The 20337-nt window shown below is 41.8% G+C and overlaps 1 protein-coding gene across 4 annotated transcripts in view; it reads right to left on the bottom strand.

The window, feature by feature from the left end:
- The window catches only part of ST5 (suppression of tumorigenicity 5), a 222252-nt gene that overhangs the window by 81111 nt on the left and 120804 nt on the right, over positions 1–20337 (bottom strand). For 3 of the 4 annotated variants that reach the window (XM_014954839.1, XM_014954837.1, XM_014954838.1), the window contains one exon: positions 3817–5034. The exons of the other annotated variant lie outside the window; for it this stretch is intronic. In XM_014954839.1, coding sequence (XP_014810325.1) covers positions 3817–5034 — 1218 coding nt within the window. The remainder of the gene's footprint in view (positions 1–3816; positions 5035–20337) is intronic. 4 annotated transcript variants of the gene reach the window in all.

Raw genomic sequence — 20337 nt, 5'->3', positions numbered from 1 at the left:
AAGTCAGCCATTTCTCTTGCACACCCTGCATCAAGCACAAAGGACAAAGCATTGAGGAAAGTAAGGTGTTCTGGGATGCATGAACAACCCAGGCTGATGGCTGAGGGCCTGAAGGTTCATGCTCTCTGGCAGGAAGGTGAGGGGCAGCTGGGTCAGATAAACCCATACAACTGGTCTCCCACCCGGGTAGTTGAAGCAGGAGTCATTCCCTGCCTCTCAGCCACACCTGCCCCAGTGCTGCTGAGCAGCTCTAGGGGAAGAGGAGCCCAATTCCTCCCTATTCTCCAGTTTGCCCAGCACTTGTTCTCTGAGACAATATCTACACTGAAGCTGGGAGGTGCATGGTTTGCATTCCCAGCTGTACAAGTCTTGTGAGGAGAGGCTGAGGGAGCTGGGGTTGTTCAGCCTGGAGAAGAGGAGGCTGAGGGGAGACCTTATTGCTCTCTCCAACTCCCTGAAAGGAGGGTGTAGAGAGGTGGGGGTCGGTCTCTTCTCCCAAGTCACAGGCGACAGGACGAGAGGAAATGGCCTCAAGTTGCACCAGGGGAGGTTCAGGCTGGATATTAGGAAACATTTTTTCACTGAAAGGGTTCTCAGGCATTGGAATGGGCTGCCCAGGGAGGTGGTTGAGGCCCCATCCCTGGAGGTGTTCAAAAGACAGGTTGATGTAGTGCTGGGAGGTCTGGTTTAGTGATGGTGATGCTTCTTGTTTGTTGTGTGGGTGTCTGTTTTTGACAGTCAGGTTGACGGTTGGACAAGATGATCTTTAAGGTCCCTTCCAACCTAGAAGACTCTGTGATTCTGTACCGGGGCTAGCATTCATTTCATTGATTTAGCACTGAGGATGAAATGGGCTCAGGTCAGAGTGTAAATCAGGGTGCTGTAAGGCTTGCGGAGGCTGTGCTGATGCCCACACTTCACTCAATAATACCCAAACTAGATTAAGATTAAATCATCCTGTCATCAATCCCTTTCCTCTTCTCTCTAGCTGGAGTGAAACATATGTTGACAGCATATCCATATGGCCGTAGTAGAGTCTCATGAGACGTACTTCAGCCTGTTAATTGGCTCAAGAGTGTCCGTAAAGGCAATACAGTGACTATCCTACAAATACTGCATTTGACAAGAGCATTTCCTACTTGTCTGCTGGAGCAGACTTCTGGGTCTGGGGCAGGCTTAGGAACACCCTCTCTCTCCTTTCCCTAATATTAAGAATATCCAGGTCCATGTTATGTACATCAGGATTGTGGCAGAAACAAGCCGTGCATTTCAGATCCAGACATCCGCTGCTCCACACAGTCATAAAAGATGCTTTGAAGACATATTTGTGTATGAAATGAGACTTTCTAAAGTAGTTAAATATCCAACTCTCAACACTATGATGCAGCGACACCGCAAAGGACCACAGGGATGGTTTGTGGACCAGCACTCAGGTGCAGTCCCCGTGACCCAAGCCTATTCTGTGATGACATTCTTGCCCTGTGTCTGTGCCAGAGGATCTCCAACTGCTAAGGAACATCCAGGTCACATCAATCCGAAACGTAAAAGCTACTGTGGGCACCAGATCCAGACTGGATCTGTGTTAGCAGACAAATATGAGAGACTTCCTCCATTTTCCTTTAAAGTTGAATTAGCCACCACAAAGAAACCAGTGTTTTCAACCAAAATGTTAGAAGAATAAATATCCCCAGTCCATTCCAGTGAGCGCAAGCCACATCTATGTTTAATCTGAAACACACAGCTACACGCTGTAGACATAATGAATCATGTCTGTTCTCAAAAACAGAACAATTTAGAGACTGAGATTTCAGTAACTGATATTAACAGAATGCTGTCATCCTTACATTATTTGTATGGTCTCAAGCTCTTTGTGAATGCTGGAATTCTCTTTATGTAACTGAAGGAAGGACAGTAGCAAAGACAATAGATTTTATAAGGCATTTCCACCCAGCCTTGGAGTCAGCTGGCAAACCTGTGATTTTGGGAGGTTGAGTTAAACTTACTTAGGTCATCATTAATCAGAGGTAAGTCCAGAGAAATGGCTAAACTGCAGTAGGGTAAAGATGTTACAAACAAATGGAAACCTACCCTGTACAACATGGAACTGATTCACAAGAATCATCAGGTATAGATGACAACACTGTAAATTCTACAACTTACATTCCACTAATCACAACTTAAATTGACAAATATTGCTTTTGTTTTGGGCTTGTACCTACTAACCCCACCCAGGACTGAGGCTCCATTGCTGAACCATGCTGCTGTCTAACTCCACTATGACAAGAGACTGAACCTGCAGGCGCGAGCACAAATTGGACCTCTTCTGAAAGAAATTTCAAAAATTTCATCTGACAAACTCATTGTAACAAAATACTGTGGTTCTTAGGTGACTTGTAAGCTCTCAAACTCAGTGTGTGTACGTGGAGACTGACTTGGATCACTTAGCCAAAGGACATACAGTGATTCTGTGCAAGAACTATCTTCTGTTATTCATTCCTCTCTGCCACCCAACACACAGAACATTTTACCACTTGCCCCATGATTTTTCAATAAAGGCTATCATTTATAGCAGAACATTTACACATTATTTTTTGCCTTTCGTACATTGGAAATGCTGTGCTGAACAAAATGAGGTCAGCTTTATTTCACAAACTCTTGTTAAAAACTAACTTACTCTGAGATTATTGCCAGAACTCAAAGATAAGCACTGCTAATCAGAGCTTGGCTTTCCACATCCCGCCTCTCCCCCACCCCGATCTTTCTCAGAGAAACCAAGCAAAACAGCAGAGCTCTTTGATCCATTTCAGAAGCAGAAGAACAAAAAGGAATTCCATAAAGAACAGAATCTGAAGGCTCCTCCTCCTCCTTTTCCTGTCCCAGCATACTTCAGGTCAGGTTGAGCTGACATAAACTTTTAATTAATTGAGCCAACATCAAGCACCAGGTACTGAATTGATATGTGCACTTGAGATGCCATTTAGCAGTTATTTGCAAAGCTCATCATTAAATATCAAAGAGGGTACGTGTGTGTGTACATCGTACACGTGCACAGACAGGTGAACTTGTTAAAAATGCCATCCTGTGAATGCTTATCAACAGCTTTGCCTGCAGTTTTCTAAGTGGTGAGCAGAATGAGTTTTACCATTTCCAAAATTCAAGGGGAATTATGTAATTAAAACAAGTCAAGCTCCACAGACTGCTGTGAAAACGTAGTCATATACTCTGCTCATCATTAACTCGGGAAGGATATAAAGGCCTTACTGTGCTAAAAGAGTTTTCTCAGCATTAATCCTCTACAGCTATCGATAGTGACTTAGGACAACATTCCTAAGCACTGAATTAAATAAAATCACCACCATTGCATAAAACTGGCACAACTGCTGTAGTAACAAGCTTTGGAAACACAAACCCTCTGCAGGTATGTTTTGCAGTGAACAGGCAGACAGAACTGTCACAGATCAGCTACAGCCCCGCACCAAGCGGATAATGAAATTATGCTTGATTAAAAATCTCAAGTAAGGGCTTTTATGCCAAAATGAGTGAGAGAAACGTTAGCACACATGACCTAGAGCCTTTTCCAGGGACTGAGGAATGCAGGTTGGAGAACTCCAAAACCATAGCCATGTAAAGGTATTGTACCACTGCATCCCATCAGTGCACTTCAGCAGAAGAAATACTTGTCTTGGACACAATTCCTAGCATTCCTCAGGTGAAAATAATTGCATTAGAGGGAGAATTTGAAATCCTGTTACTAAAAAAAATACAGCGCATCTACTTATTTGAAGACTGAGCACAAGACATTTCCTTGAATGTTACCTATTCTGGGATTTTCTGTGAAAGCGCGACTCTTTCTTCTGCCTTCTGGTGACTGGGGGTGCAGGGGTGGACGGGAGGGGAGGAGGAGCAGCAGGTGTAGGAGATGGAGGTAGGCCATTGCTTGGTTTACTTTTGTGGTTTTTGTCCGCTTCATATTCAAAGGTGCGTTTGGGCTTGGGGACAGGGTTCACCGCAGTGTTAGTCGGGCTTTCCAGGAGCAGTTTAGGGCCGGCCGAGTTTGCAGTAACCCCCTGTTTTGTCTTACTGCTTTTCTCGGCCTCAGTAGGTGCTTCTGGCTCGCTCCCCAAAATAACACTCCCTCCTTTGCTATCACTGAGGGTTTCACTCAGTCCCTCCACAGTGTTCAGAGTCCCAGACTTTTTTCTCCCTTTGTCAACGCTGTAACAGCTACTTGGTAACTGGGGGAGGCCTCTGCCGGGCTGCTCCCTCAGGGCCTGCTCGATCTTCTGTATTCTGTTGAGCACGGCAGAGGACTCTTTCCTCACGTGGCCCTTGAGGAAAGCGGCAGAAGGAGGCTCGTTCCTGCCTGATCTCTTTTCAAACTGGTGGCAGGAATCCCTGTCCTGCAGTTCTTCCTCCTCCGTTTCTGGGTAAGAGCACTCGGAAAACGTTCGGCTCATCCTCCTGAGCCCTTTGAAATCGAATGTCTTCTCGCTGCAGGGAGAGGTCAGCACGCTGGGGCAGCTCTCACTGCCCGACCTCTCCCCACCATCCCTCTTGTCCACACACACGCTCATCCTGGGGGACGGCTCCCGGCGGCACTCCCATTCCGTGATCTTCTGCCTGATGTCCAGCGCCTGCGAGCGGACGCTGGCCCGACTGAGGGAGAGGTTCCTCAAATTGCTAGCAGTGCCCAAGGATAAGGTGCTCCGGGCGAGCAGATGGCTCCCTATGGTGTCCCCATCATCAGCCTCCTTCGGGCTCTCCTTTTGGTCCTCAGCCTTGAATACAGAGAGCCGTTTATCCAAAGCACCCACACTGGTGGCTTTGAGAGGGTAGCTCGGGGAGTCGGTGTCCGATGGGCTGGTGGAGGTGCTTCGCAGCGTGGACGTGCGGCTGCTCCAGTCCTTGAGGCGCGGCCTGGAGCTGGAGACCTTGGTGAGTCGAGTGGAGCGGCAAGAGTCCTCGCTGTCGCTCAGGGGGTAGGCTAGGCTCCTTCGCGGGGACAAAAGAGGCGGTGGAGAGACTGACTGACACCTAGAAGCAGAAAGAAAATAAAAAATCAAGTCCTTGGGGAAACTAGAGTTATTTTGCCACATTTCTTCTGGCTGCAGGTAAAGCAGAGGATGTCTCCACACTGTAAAACCACCCCAAGTGCATCACTAAGACACCAAATACCATTCAGCCACAGAGTCAGGGGTTTGGGGAGTGGCAGCAATTAACTGATGTCGTTGATGAGCTGATGAGAGCAGAGCATTCAGTGCATCCAAAGCCAATTTTCTCACCTCTGACCCCCTGCTTTTCCAAGTTTCCTGAGCTTAAAACCAGCTGAGGTTCTCATAGCAAACCATTGCCTTGAACGCATCTCCCACCTCCAGCAGAATAGCTCCCTGGCCTCCCAGATTCAGGAGTCCCTCTGCCGAAAAAGGGCACCATCAGCAAGAAGATTCCTGCTGCAACAAAACCAGGAAAGACTGACCAACAAGGAGGTCAGTTTAGTTGCTGGTTGCCATGAGCAAAGCGATTAAAAAAGATGTCAGTTTTTAATTCATAACATCTGAAGCAAAGCACCTCCATGCTCAGCCACTGCGGTGTTTTAGCCACAGCATTTGAAATCATAAACTAAATAAAGCAGCAAAAGGAAGACCTGTTTTGTCTTTTGTCCGATGTTGTGGCCAACAAATTAAATTCTCCTTATCAAAAAGAACAGAAGTAATTTCTTATCAGAAGAATATCACAGTCTGAAAATAAAAAACCATAATAGTCTGCGCACGGTATGTGTTGGAGAATATAAATTATACAGAAAGGCCTCAGTGTTACCCTGGGAAAAAACCCTTAGAACAAATTTTTGCCATGGTTTGCAATATCAGCCACTGTTACTGGAGTTTTGTACACTGTTGCAAAGACTTTTTAAGAATGAATAGACAAAATGAAATTAAACAACACATTATTCAGCAAGGTCATCACCAATGAGCCAGCAATAAGAAAATTAAGCCAAAACCATGTCAAAAAATGGGAGTTTACTGCACTGCCACAATACATACATACAGCCCATAGCAGAAGTAATCATAACTCCTTCAGCATTTTGCCTGAGCAACCTTTCTGTTCCAAACAGTACAGAAACAAAAGGAAAGACCCAAAAGTAATGTCTTGCATATGCAGTTAAGTTCCTGTTCTACAAAGATTGTGGACAACAAGTTGTTGGGTGTTTTTTTTTTATAAACTGTCCTGTACACATAAAATCCAAATGAAAGGACTATTTGACCAAAAGAAATCATGGGAGCAAATGTCCCTGCTACAGCAAAGGGTGAAAAGATTCAGAAGATCCTTGCTGCTACATGGCTTCCTTCCCAACAGCCAGCTGATACCTACAGGCACAGATGCCAAATTCTAGGTGTTAATCTGAAAGTCCAGAGCACTGAGGCAATTTCTGAAAAATGTACTTTGAAACAGGAGACATTTTCTTCTCCTTCAAACACATCCCCAAATCAAATTATTAGATTTTACCTTGTTTTCCTAGAGTGGATACTTTGCAAGCAAACCTTGTTAGTATCACAAAAGTGATAGTTATGGTCAGAAAAGGACAATGGTCAAACTACCACAAAAAGGAACTTACATCTTTTTTAGAGTCCTGTGATAGTCAAGCCTTTTGGCACAGAAGTTGCACTGCTTGGTGACTTCTGTTTCTTCATCGTTTTGAAAAATAAATGTGCCCAGAGGAAAAGAGAGATCTCACATCAAAGACAATGGTAGATACTTCAACAACTGCTTAAAGCTTCCTAATTTTAGGACAGAAAGGATATGTGTCAGAATATACTCTTCTCATCCTAGAAGTTGAATTTCCTGCTGTACTATACAGCTACAGACAAATGTCTCATATCCTAGAAGTTGAATTTCCTGCTGTACTATTCAGACAAATGTCTTAAGAGATCTCAGAAGATCAAAAGCAGTGATGAGTGGTTTTGGCTGGTTGTTGCAGCACAGAGTTTGCAGTGAATTACCTGGAATTACTGTGGCCTACATACCTTTACAGGGCCTGAAGACGTTACCTAAATCAGCCTCCTCAGACTTGGTGGGGTGCCCTTATTCTTCATTATTCTTGTCTGTCCTGTCTCCATCTCATCAATTTAATATCAAAAAGTCATAAATTTTATATTATTCTTAACACTTCTTTAGCTTAGACTTGAGATCATATTCTCCTAATTCCTGTATGTTATGCAGGCTGTTCCAGAGCTGCACTGATGTTTCTCTCCATGAAATAAGTATCTTCTGGTGGAAGCATATTTTACATATAAAGACTACAGCTTCCACTGCGACCTCTGAAACTGCATGTTGGCTAAATCCACTGCCAAGATTCAGGCAGGGGACAGGGACAGACCCTGCAAAGAGGCCATGCGGAACGCTCTAGCATGTTAAAACTCTTTTACTAGATTCTAAATAACAATCTGTATTGACAATAGCAAGAATAAAATACAAAATGACTGGGGTAAAGTCAGTAATGGGACAGCAGAGGTGAAGGACATGCTGACAATCCTCTCTCTGCATTTGACTCACTATATGGAAATTGCCACAGGCATAGTCCCTCATCTCCTTAGACTCTAAGAAACATCTTTTCCATTGTTTTCACTGTCAGGAAAAGGTTTATTGACTCATCAGGAGAGGAGGAAAAGGGGAAAAGCATGATTTGCATAACCTGCAGAAGTTGCACAACATTTCTTCTTAGAGATATGAGCCATTCTTTTAAATCCCAGGTCCCTGTAAGGTAATTGCACTTAAGGCTCAATCTTGAAACCCCTGAATTGAGTTACAAAACTCCCACCCACGTTCACTGCGCAAGATTGGGGCTGCAGAGCAACAGGCCCTCTGTAGGTCTGTGCTGTGAAGTACTTGGGATATCACAGTTAAAGAAAAGATTCTGGTTTACATTGCATTATACTGTAAATCTAAGTAATCCAGATAGAAGCTATAAGACTAATTCAACTAGAAAGAAAAACAAAACTTTGTCTGCATGGTTTCAGGCATGTGTTCTCTAAAAGACAGTGTCAAGTAACTGGAAAACAAAAAAACAGTCCAAAAGCTGAGTAGTGGATAATAAAAGGGTCCTTCCCCAAGAAATCTACTTCCATTAGACAATTATTTTCTTGAAGGCACAATAGTTCCACAGACTTTAAAACTAGTATTAATGGACAGAGTATTTTCTTGAAGGCACAATAGTTCCACAGATGTTAAAACTAGTATTATTGGACAGAGACAAATAATTAAATAACTTGAAATTTTCCAAACAAAGATTGTAAAGCAAAATGTTTTTATTGAAGTTTTCTACATACACAATGATACATGCAACACCTTACAAAGCATATCATCACACACGGCTTCAAAATATTATGTATAAACAGCACAAATAAAGATTATGGGATCAAGTGTAGATTTCTTAACAAGTTTCCTTGAACAGTGCCTTCTTTTTGGTCAATGACATTTCTTTGATAATACCAGCATTTCACGAAACAAATTGGAAGATGTTGCTCCTGCCTATCTGATAAGGATTTTCTTCCAACACGCAGCCTTAGGTGCGCAGCTCCCAAACCAACTGGCAAGTAAATTGCAGTCTGAAAGGCAAACGCCTGCCAAGCAGCCCACAATGTCTTGTAAACAGGTCACAGACAGTGAAACTACCTTCGTGGTGGGACTTGTTGCTGCACAGTGATGGGAACAGACAGAATCTGAGAGGTGGTTTCCAGCCCTTCAGACCATGCTTAGCTTTGCTGCTCTGAGTTGTTCCCTGAGAACTCAGAATTACCCGCAGCTAGCAGATAACTGGGAATATCGGTCCCACTCCGTAGGATTTTGAACTCTAGATACAACTGATCTTTAAATTCTGATTCAGTCTCTTCTCTCCAGCTTGCATTTTTCTCACCCAAGCATAGCGCAGCCTTAGGTGCGCAGCTCCCAAACCAAATGGCAAGTCAGCAGTAAATTGCAGTCTGAAAGGCAAACGCCTGCCAAGCAGCCCACAATGTCTTGTAAACAGGTCACAGACAGTGAAACTACCTTCGTGGTGGGACTTGTTGCTGCACAGTGATGGGAACAGACAGAATCTGAGAGGTGGTTTCCAGCCCTTCAGACCATGCTTAGCTTTGCTGCTCTGAGTTGTTCCCTGAGAACTCAGAATTACCCGCAGCTAGCAGATAACTGGGAATATCGGTCCCACTCCGTAGGATTTTGAACTCTAGATACAACTGATCTTTAAATTCTGATTCAGTCTCTTCTCTCCAGCTTGCATTTTTCTCACCCAAGCATAGAAAAAACTTTTAGTTTGCAAAAACTGTAACTCTTCAGGCCCGCTTTCAAATAAAGATAGGATCCCCATGGACCAATGTATGTATTCATATTGTTTCCTCTAATAGAAAAAACTTTTAGTTTGCAAAAACTGTAATTCTTCAGGCCCACTTTCAAATAAAGAGAGGATCATAGAATCATAGAACCATAGAATTGCCCAGGCCGGAAGGGACCTCCAAGGGTCATCTAGTCCGACCCCCCCACAGTCAGCAGGGACACCCCCAACTAGACCAGGTTGCCCAGGGCCTCATCGAGCCTCACCTTGAATATCTCCAGGGATGGGGCCTCAACCACCTCCCTGGGCAACCTGTTCCAGTGCTCCACTACCCTCACAGTAATCCCCATGGATCCCCATGGACCAGTGTATGTATTCATATTGTTTTCTCTAAAAACAGCTAGTATCAATAGGCATCTCCTTTCACCAGTTTCAATGAACACCTGTGGATAGCAGTAGAGCTGTATCTCATCTGCACCAACAGAACAGAATCACTTGGCACGTTGCTTTAAGCTAATTTGCACCTTACATCACAAAGAAAAAGATGAAAAAAAACTTTATTCCTGCCCTCTTTGTGAGACCTCTAGCAAGGCTGACTTGGAGTAAAAATCCATGGTGGTTGAGAAGGGCTGGTTCTTGCTGCCATAAATGCCTGAGGGCTCACCCTGTATCTGACCCAAAAGTCAGAAAGTCTCTGATTTTGGACAAGACACCAGTCTTCTCCTACTTGCAAAATGAGAGAGCTAACACTTGTCTGTGTGTAAAAGAGGGAGAATTTAATTTCTGGAGATGACTCTGAAAGCGAGCAATACAAAATCAGTACCAAAAGCAGTGAGCCTGAAGTTTTGACCCAGTTGAGCAGAAGCACAGATCCTGCTGGCCTCCATTGCCAAACATCAACTCCAGAAAAGAGGAGAAATGAGTGCAGACAACTCCCACAAGTTCAGGAGATAGCTTTCAACTACAGGAGGCAGCCAGAATGGTGGCCAGAGAGCTGGCTTTATAAGTCTTCTGGAAATCTGAGTACAGTGGATAATAAGAATGTGTATTTATTGAGGAATTTGCTCTGACCTCTAAGTGAAGCAGCTCAGACCCCACAGCACTGGTTTAGCCAGTTCAGGAGATAGCTTTCAACTACAAGAGGCAGCCAGAATGGTGGCCAGAGAGCTGGCTTTATAAGTCTTCTGGAAATCTGAGTACAGTGGATAATGTATATATATTGAGGAGTTTGCATCCATGATCCGCACTCTTTTTATAAACACCAATAACAATATGAAGCTGCATTTCAGACCAGGGATTAAAGGTGACTGGGAGGGTGGTTAAGTGACTTGCCTTGAAAGAGTTACAGGCCTCCTCACTCCCATTGCCCTGCTCTGACCTCTGAGCCAAGCAGCTCGGACTCCACAGCACTGGTTTAGCTCTCCTGAACACCAGGAGTGACTCCATCCTCTGCTGAGGAAAGAGAAGTTGGCAGAAACTGCTCAGCGATCTTTCGGTGCTGCAAATCCTGTCTGCCCTGCTTAAACCAACACTAACAGAGTAATACAACAGTTTTTGGCTCCCCTGATCCAGGGAATTTCCCACTTCAACATGCTCATGCTCGAGAGCCCATTTACTGAAAAAAAGAGCAAGAAACAAAGGTACTGGGTCTTTCCAGGCTCCTATTGATGAGATCCCATCATTTCACGGGATGTTTTGTGAGCTCACACAGAGTCACGCAGTGCTGGTTTTATTCCTCAGGACCTTCTCCCAGCTTTTGCTAGGGAAGTACTGCTTCCTTAGCATTTTATTTAGGTTTTCTACTTATGCATTGTGCCATTTCATCAGGACAACCTAATCTGTCTTGGAGTAATGGTAATAATTGTTGGTTACCAACAATCAGTGGTGACTGTAAGCCTGTTAGCATGATGGGGCTGCCACACAAGACTACAGGCTTCTTCTTGCTCTAGCCAATATTTAAAGAGATTTGAAAAAAAAAAAGCAACAGAAATTTCTCCTTGCAAGAGCAGCAAAATTAATTTTCAATGTGGACACTAAAGATGCCCTGCTTTCAGGTAATTGAGGATTTAACTACAAAATTTTCCAGAAATTTTTAAGAGAGAATGTTCAGCTACAAACTTCCAAATTATTTCGTATGACACTTATGAATTAATAGCATTTTATGATTAATGATGATCTTCATTTCTTTAAATGAACCTCTCTCAAGCAAAAGATTGCACAAAAATTATAATTTTCAGATATCCATTGTTAACACTCCACTGGAAAGAATGGTAAAGCCCACACCTTTCTAGCATCTTGTTAGTCTTTACAGCTACTAGGCAAACAAAATAGATGTGTTCAGACTTGAGGATGAAAAAATTAAATGATCTTTATAACTGAATGTTGAAAAACCCCTAAATCCTGGGGATTTTATTGTATGCTCAGATGAGCTTATCTATGTCCACATCTTCAACCACTATAAGCCTCCAAAGAGCTGAGAAACTCAGAGAACAAGATATAACTTATTGGATTCTTGGATTTTCAAAGGGGTGTGTTCTCCTATGCAAGTCTAACTTCTCACCACATTAAAAAGCCGTACTCGCGTTTTTGTATTCACACTAAAAATGGGTCATTTCATGGGTAATAAAATGGTAATTCAGGGGCAGAAACAAAAATGATGATGCACATTTTTTGAACTGAGCAAGAGGCAGAACCATGTCCACCCAAAAGCAGAGCCTGCATGGTCAAACTAGCAGAGAGATTCAGCAGCACAGGAAGGTCCCTTGAGTAAGGAGTAACTCCTGCTTTGTGTCAGCCACCTTCTGTGTCATTACTTCTGCGACCTGGGCAAAACAAGCACTTTTGGAAAGGTTCAGTTCCAGCAGCTCCTTGTAACTAGTACAGTTTCACACCACTGCTGCCAGGAAATCACCCAGCAAATCAACAGAAAAGCACTCTCCTGGCTCAGTCGGACACACGCTTGCGAAAGCTCCTGGTACGAATCAATACTTCTGCACAAACAAAACCTGAACACGCTTCTCCAGTACAGCAATCTTCCAGTCATGCCTCTTCAGGTGAAAAAAAGCAGAGAAATTTGAAGAAGGCCAGAAAAACTTAATCACTATGAACCGATGTTGAGAGACACTTCCCAAAAAATTCCCTCTTCCTCCCTCTATACAAGAAGTAGGAGCAATTTCCTCTATGCTTCTGTCCAAAGAGCTGTAAGAATCACAGAATCACAGAATCTTCTAGGTTGGAAGGGACCTTAAAGATCATCTTGTCCAACCGTCAACCTGACTGACAAAAATAGACACCCACACAACAAACAAGAAGCATCATCACTAAACCAGACCTCCCAGCACTACATCAACCTGTCCTTTGAACACCTCCAGGGATGGGGCCTCAACCACCTCCCTGGGCAGCCCATTCCAATGCCTGAGAACCCTTTCCGTGAAAAAATTTTTCCTAATATCCAGCCTGAACCTCCCCTGGCGTCACTTGAGGCCATTTCCTCTTGTCCTGTTGCCTGTGACTTGAGAGAAGAGACCGACCCCCACCTCTCTACACCCTCCTTTCAGGGAGTTGGAGAGAGCAATAAGGTCTCCCCTCAGCCTCCTCTTCTCCAGGCTGAATAACCCCAGCTCCCTCAGCCTCTCCTCATAAGACTTGTGCTCCAGACCCCTCACCAGCTTTGTCGCCCTTCTCTGGACCCGCTCCAGCACCTCCATGTCTTTTTTATGGTAGGGAGCCCATATCTTCTCCCTCGTAGTACCTAAGCACTAGGTGTACACGTGTGAGCCCTGTGGGGTTGCCTACTTGCCACTTGTCACACAAAGCCCAGCAAACCTCAGTGGAGGAGCAGAACACAAGACGGGGGCCTGTCACTGCCAGCGAAAAGGGGACAGCTGAAATGCCTGTCAGTAAAGAATAATTAAATCGCATCCTACTCTCCAAAATGAAAAAGAAGCAGAAGGCTTTACTCTAACAACTGTTAATGGGCCTAAAACAGTGTGGCTATTTGTCTACCTCTGGCAGGGATCTGCGAGCACAAATACATCTGTCTCTGCAGCTGAGCCATTCTGCATTGCTTCTCCCTTCCAAAAAAGACCATCGCCGACTCCTGTTTTTAGCTCTGCAGCTGCAGAAGTCTCACTGCGACACACAAATCATCCAGGGATATTAATATAGGATTGAAAGCGCCAAAGAATCTCTTGTAAAGCCCCGTGTATACCCCAGAAAAAAAAAAAAAACCAAACCTTTTTCCCCTCCCTTGGTTTTTCAGTCAAAGTGGCAGAGCCTGCTTCTTGTTGGAGGCTTGACACCACCGAAAAGTGAACTCCAATTCAAAAGGGACCTCCTACAGTACTGAATTTAAATCCAATTTTGTTTGGCAGTAAACCTTTCTATTACAATATATTCTGTATTCTGGCATACAGTATTGTAATTTTCTACATAACTCAAGTAGATAACTACAGATGATGTTTAATTATCTTAAACCTAAATAAGAGCTTATGATGAGTAAAGGAGGGGAACTTTCACACTCCGTTCTGAACACACAGTAGTAAGGTGGATTTTGAGCTGATTCAAGTTGGTAATGAGGCCAGTCACACCACTTGTCATATCTTGCCTCTTGCTTGGAAAGGAAAAGTGACATAAGTGGCAACAGAACCCCTCTTCCACCAGACCCTTTAGGATTTTTGAGCTCTCACCAGGAGTATGGCTCAAAATCCCTGAAAAATCTGCATTCCAGATAACCTCCTCCCTTTATTGTTGACTTTGGGACTGTGACAAAAACATGACATAAAATACTTTCCAAACTGAAAAGTGAATTTGCATTAGAAGACTGTTTGAAATAGGCTCACTCTCGTGAACATGTGCTAGCGATGGAAAAGTCTCAGCATTTAGAGACAATGAGGCAATAAAATCACAGTGGATAAATATAATGAAATGTTTAAAGACAGAAGAAAAATAGAAACACCAATTATATTTGTTTGTACTTCTGATTTTTTTCCCCCAAGGAATTTTGATACTTCCCATTTAAATAAAAATTGACACCATATCAGAACTAGTTACAAAATGACAGGCCACTAGGACTGCGAAACAACAAGAAAAAAAAGATCAAGCTCTGTGTCATTTTTAAAAGTTAGTCAGATCCTAAATACTTGAATTAGACTGGATCTGTAAAGAAAAGATAGCAAGAAAATCTGACAATGACTAATGACTGTAAGATAAAATGTGATTAATCAATGTGCACTAGGTACATGCATTGGTCAAGAAATTTCTAAGGGTGAAGAAGATAACAGGAAATTGTGAAATTATCAAGACTGAGAGGGCTAGATTCCCTGCTACTCTAGATTTATGGCATTCTTCTGCTCTGTTACAAGGATGGTTTTCAAACAATGCCATGTTTAAGCCTTTTTCATGCCCTCTGTTCAGATACAAAAAGATTACCCAAAGCACAGAAGATTGATTAGGCTGGGCTGCACCTTCCATCACAGAGATCAGAAGCTGACTGCACACAGAAAAAAAAACCTCCCAGCTACATCCTCACCAGTGGGGACAGAAAGGCAGTAACCAACTGCTGCAAAGCCCTCAGCAAGGTGTTACTGTAAGGCAGCAACAGCAAAGGCTCAGGGGCCAAATGCAGGTAGTCAGACTGGTCTAACTGGGTTACTGGGTGGTTAGAATGAGGGTAAAACATAAAATATCACCAAAATGCATGGTATGCAATGGCTTTGTTGCTTAGCTGAGATGGCCCAAGAGGATCCCATGTATTGATGATACCCTGAGTTTTGACATTTTCTTTTAAAAAAAAAAAAAAAAATCCAAAATTTTCAAATTTTTTTCATTTTTCTTTTTCTTGAGTTTTGTCATTTTCTTTCTGTCTCGTTTATATGAGACAACTGCCTTGTGTACAAGGTAGTCAGACTGGTCTAACTGGGTTACTGGGTGGTTAGAATGAGGGTAAAACATAAAATATCACCAAAATGCGTGGTATGCAATGGCTTTGTTGCTTAGCTGAGATGGCCCAAGAGGATCCCATGTATTGATGATACCCTGAGTTTTGACATTTTCTTTAAAAAAAAAAAAATTCAAAATTTTCCAAAAAAAAAAATTTTCATTTTTCTTTTTCTTGTCATTTTCTTTCTGTCTCATTTATATGAGACAACTACCTTGTATATGGCATCAAAGAAGATGAGGTGCATCTTTCATTGTATTAATTGCTCCAAGAGTAGAAAAGGACTTAAAAAATCAATGTTATTGTTATTCCTTGTAACTAGGGATTACGGGAACATTACGGGACAAAAGGGACCTCCTACAGTACTGAATTTAAATCCAATTTTGTTTGGCAGTAAACCTTTCTATTACAATATATTCTGTATTCTGGCATACAGTATTGTAATTTTCTACATAACTCAAGTAGATAACTACAGATGATGTTTAATTATCTTAAACCTAAATAAGAGCTTATGATGAGTAAAGGAGGGGAACTTTCACACTCCGTTCTGAACACACAGTAGTAAGGTGGATTTTGAGCTGATTCAAGTTGGTAATGAGGCCAGTCACACCACTTGTCATATCTTGCCTCTTGCTTGGAAAGGAAAAGTGACATAAGTGGCAACAGAACCCCTCTTCCACCAGACCCTTTAGGATTTTTGAGCTCTCACCAGGAGTATGGCTCAAAATCCCTGAAAAATCTGCATTCCAGATAACCTCCTCCCTTTATTGTTGACTTTGGGACTGTGACAAAAACATGACATAAAATACTTTCCAAACTGAAAAGTGAATTTGCATTAGAAGACTGTTTGAAATAGGCTCACTCTCGTGAACATGTGCTAGCGATGGAAAAGTCTCAGCATTTAGAGACAATGAGGCAATAAAATCACAGTGGATAAATATAATGAAATGTTTAAAGATAGAAGAAAAATAGAAACACCAATTATATTTGTTTGTACTTCTGATTTTTTTCCCCCAAGGAATTTTGATACTTCCCATTTAAATAAAAATTGACACCATATCAGAACTAGTTACAAAATGACAGGCCACTAGGACTGCGAAACAACAAGAAAAAAAAGATCAAGCTCTGTGTCATTTTTAAAAGTTAGTCAGATCCTAAATACTTGAATTAGACTGGATCTGTAAAGAAAAGATAGCAAGAAAATCTGACAATGACTAACGACTGTAAGATAAAATGTGATTAATCAATGTGCACTAGGTACATGCATTGGTCAAGAAATTTCTAAGGGTGAAGAAGATAACAGGAAATTGTGAAATTATCAAGACTGAGAGGGCTAGATTCCCTGCTACTCTAGATTTATGGCATTCTTCTGCTCTGTTACAAGGATGGTTTTCAAACAATGCCATGTTTAAGCCTTTTTCATGCCCTCTGTTCAGATACAAAAAGATTACCCAAAGCACAGAAGATTGATTAGGCTGGGCTGCACCTTCCATCACAGAGATCAGAAGCTGACTGCACACAGAAAAAAAAATCAAAAGCAAGAACTGAAATATTAAAGAGCTCCAGTCTTTCTTTTCCACCTGAAGTACAGTGCTCTAGTTTCATAGGACCATCTCTCATTTTCTTCTCAAAAAAAAAAAAAAAAAAGAAAAAAAGAATCCAAGTCCAAAATTTGAAGCGTCCCTCACAGTTACTCTTTTCCCATCACATGTTCTAAATAATAATTTATGCAATAGATATTTCTACTGTTACATCTCCACTGTAACTTATTTTTACTATGTTCTGGAAAGAATCCAGCATGTTTAAGTCTCACCTGCTTTCTTAAGATCTTGGGGATTTTGTTGGAGAGAGAGTGGCAACACAGCAAACGACAGCATTTTCTAAAATCAGGCAGAATGCACGAGCTCTTATTTGTCTATTTGGGAACTGCCAGTCCTTGAAACTTGTTCTTTAGCAGCATGCCTCAACATGACCATTCAAAATCCCAGCACACATGGAAGCTCTCACCTTTGCTTTTTCAAAGCACGAGTGATTTTGCAAAATGCTTATTTTTATCTGCCCTGGAATCTCAAAACAATAAACTCTGTGGAACTGATTCTGCCACAGCTTTGCAAATCTTCTACGCTTACGTGCACACAATTTGGGAAGGGTTAAAAATGATTTTTACAAATTGTGATGCTTAGTTTTTAACATGTCTGAGGCCATTCTGGGCTTGGCGACCTCTAAGTCTGGAATTCTGGTTTGGAAAAGCTGTTGTAAAATAGGTTTATCCCTTTTCTGCTCTGACAAGTCAGAAAACCTTACGAGGTCACTGCATACTTTACTGAAATACTCTGTACCCAACAGGAAAAGAACTGAGCTGGAAGCCAAAAAGTCACGAGTCCTGGCTGCATACTGATCCAGACAACAGCCAAGCCTCCTTTCCCTGTTTTACATATAAATCAACTTCTAGGTCACACAAAATCCCACCAAAAGGATCTATGAATAAATATCTAATAGGGACAGAAAAAGAATGGGAATTCAGGGCTCCATCCCATTTTTAACAACCATTCTCAATCCCATCTACTCAGAGAAGTTGCTTTCAATATAAATACAAAATTTATTTTTAATAATAAGATTAGAGAAATGTGTCCTTGTTATTTGTCTTTAGCTTAATTTTCTAAGTTTCACTTTCTCTCCTTTGTCCCTTAGGAAAGTGGACTTCCACCTGCCTAGATCTCCAAAGATCTCTGTGCCTAAAACTTGGATTATTTTTCCAGCATAATACAGGGTATTTCCTCCCTCTGTGAAGTTCCCAGTCAGTTCATTATGTGATGGCACCCCGACAGTTATCTGTTTCTCACCCATATGTTAGTATCCATTGTGACATTGAAGATGGCCAAAAGAGTTTTCCTAAAAAAAGTGACACTTTTTTTTCCTTTTAAGAACAAGTCCAACATTCATAAGAGCTTGTAAAGAGGAGCACTAGTAATTACTAGGATTTTTTTTTTCAGCATCTGAAAAAGCAGAAAAGAGAAGAACTGTTGATAAGTGAAATATGACTCATGGAGGTGCAGAAGCAAGAGAGAGGGAAGGAAACACACGGACGCTTCCTGCTTTCTCAAATACCAGAAATACATGCTCAGTGTAATGCTTCATATGTTCAGAAGAAACAGCTAGTACAGACTTGCAGCACAGTTTTGGTATCAGGACACACTGAGGGTACAGACAGCATTTCAGAAGGTGCCACTGCCTGACATGACTTATACTGACCTGTAAATTGAGAGCTGACATCACTCATATCATTTTATAGAACCCATCCAAACTTATACAACAGACCACAGCTGCCCTTCCTGACATTCACAGATACACTCTATGTTTTACACATACTGTGGTGAGAGAAGCAAAGGAACATAACTACAGGAGAAATAACACAAAATGCACATTAAAAGTTTCCCCTGTACATGTTCGTTGAGTACATAATGTGTCCCGTCTTTCGAGGCTGCATCCTGCTTCTGAAGGATGACAAATGGGAAGGTTTACAACCCTGGCCCTCTCTTACCATCATAATTTTCTTCAATGGCTCTGACTTAACAGAATGCCAAGTAAATTCCAGCTATGACAGACAAACACGACCCTTGGTACACATTACAGCACGCATAGATTTGTACAGGTTAAGAAGAAATTTAATATTTTGCTTGAATTTAGGAAGGAATTTTCTTCCGGTTTCACTGATGGCCCTTTTTCATTCACTTTCTTTAAATGTCTCTGAATTAGGGTTTGATTTTCTTCTGGCTTATGTGAGCACAAATCGAGAGTTACTAAAGAGAAGTTGCTAAAGATGTCAACCAATGCAAAACTTCTCGTTACAGGAGGATTTAAGGCATTGAGCTGGCACAAATGCAAACTTATGAAAAACAAAGCTTCAGTCTAAGTAACATTTGCACTGAAAATTAAATTAATTTACTATATCTGACCGGTTACTGTATGCTTTGTTCTACTATGTTTAGCTAAACAAGCCAGGAAAATAAGGAAATGCTTTAGCAAACACACAGCCTAGTGTCATATGAAAGGCTTTGCCAGCCAAGAGTTGTTGAAAGTTTTTTTAGCTGAACACAGCTTTGTAAAAATCTTTGATCTTTGATTTAGTCCCCAATCTGTGGGTGGATACATATTAACTGAAATAGAAAAAAAAAAAAAAAAAAAAAAAAATTAAAAAAAAAAAAAAAAAAAAAAAAAAAAAAAGAAAAATTAAAAACAAAACAAACAAACAAAAAGAAACAAGCTATGACTTGCAATACTTGTTGCTATCATACTTATTTACCTAAGAGTCCAGACAAGGCCAAATTTAACTTGTCAGAAGGCTACATCTGGCCCTAATTCAGTTTCACTGAATATTAACAAAAGAGCAAGCAGCGAGCGCTCAAGCACCGCGCACATCAAAATTCAAAAATATATGATCTAAAGGAAACTTTCCAAAAGATTCAGCCATCAGCTTCTCTCTGCTTTTTACTGACCATAACTGTCAACAGGAGCAGAGTTAAGTCAGGGAAAGACACTCCCCATCACTTTCTTCACCAGGATCGAGGGTAACATAAACATGGACATTACTCACCCAGCTGAAATGAGCCTCCCAGACCACATTTCATCACCACACCTACAAGAGCTGTGGGATCTCAAGCCTAAATTTGGAATCAGGATAATATCTGGGGGGGGTTATATATCCTTTATAAACATTATTCTCACAAGACTTTGGCTGCTTATAAAAATGTAGATTTAGTTTTACGCTCTTCTGTTGGCCTATTAGGTTTTATAAAGAGCTGGCCAATGCGTTTTTACTTTTCATATCTTATGAGAGAATTTGCATGTCCTATAACCCTAAAGATGAAAATGTTTTGCTACCACTGACGTGCAACAGAAATGTTGCACAGCAATAAGGGGCTGCAAGTTTTACTTAATTTAGGGCAACTGAATTTTAACTTAGAGCAACTAAAAGCAAGTAGGCATTCCTTCTACCACTCATCCTTTCCTTTCAGGACAGAGCCAAAAATAAGCTTCATGTCGCTACAGGAAAATACATAGATAGCATGAT

Source organism: Calidris pugnax, unplaced genomic scaffold, assembly GCF_001431845.1.
Source record: "Calidris pugnax isolate Ruff unplaced genomic scaffold, ASM143184v1 scaffold186, whole genome shotgun sequence".
In the NCBI taxonomy this organism is placed as follows: domain Eukaryota; kingdom Metazoa; phylum Chordata; class Aves; order Charadriiformes; family Scolopacidae; genus Calidris; species Calidris pugnax.
Note: the sequence above shows the minus strand (reverse complement) of the source record. Positions and strands in the feature narration are given on the sequence as shown.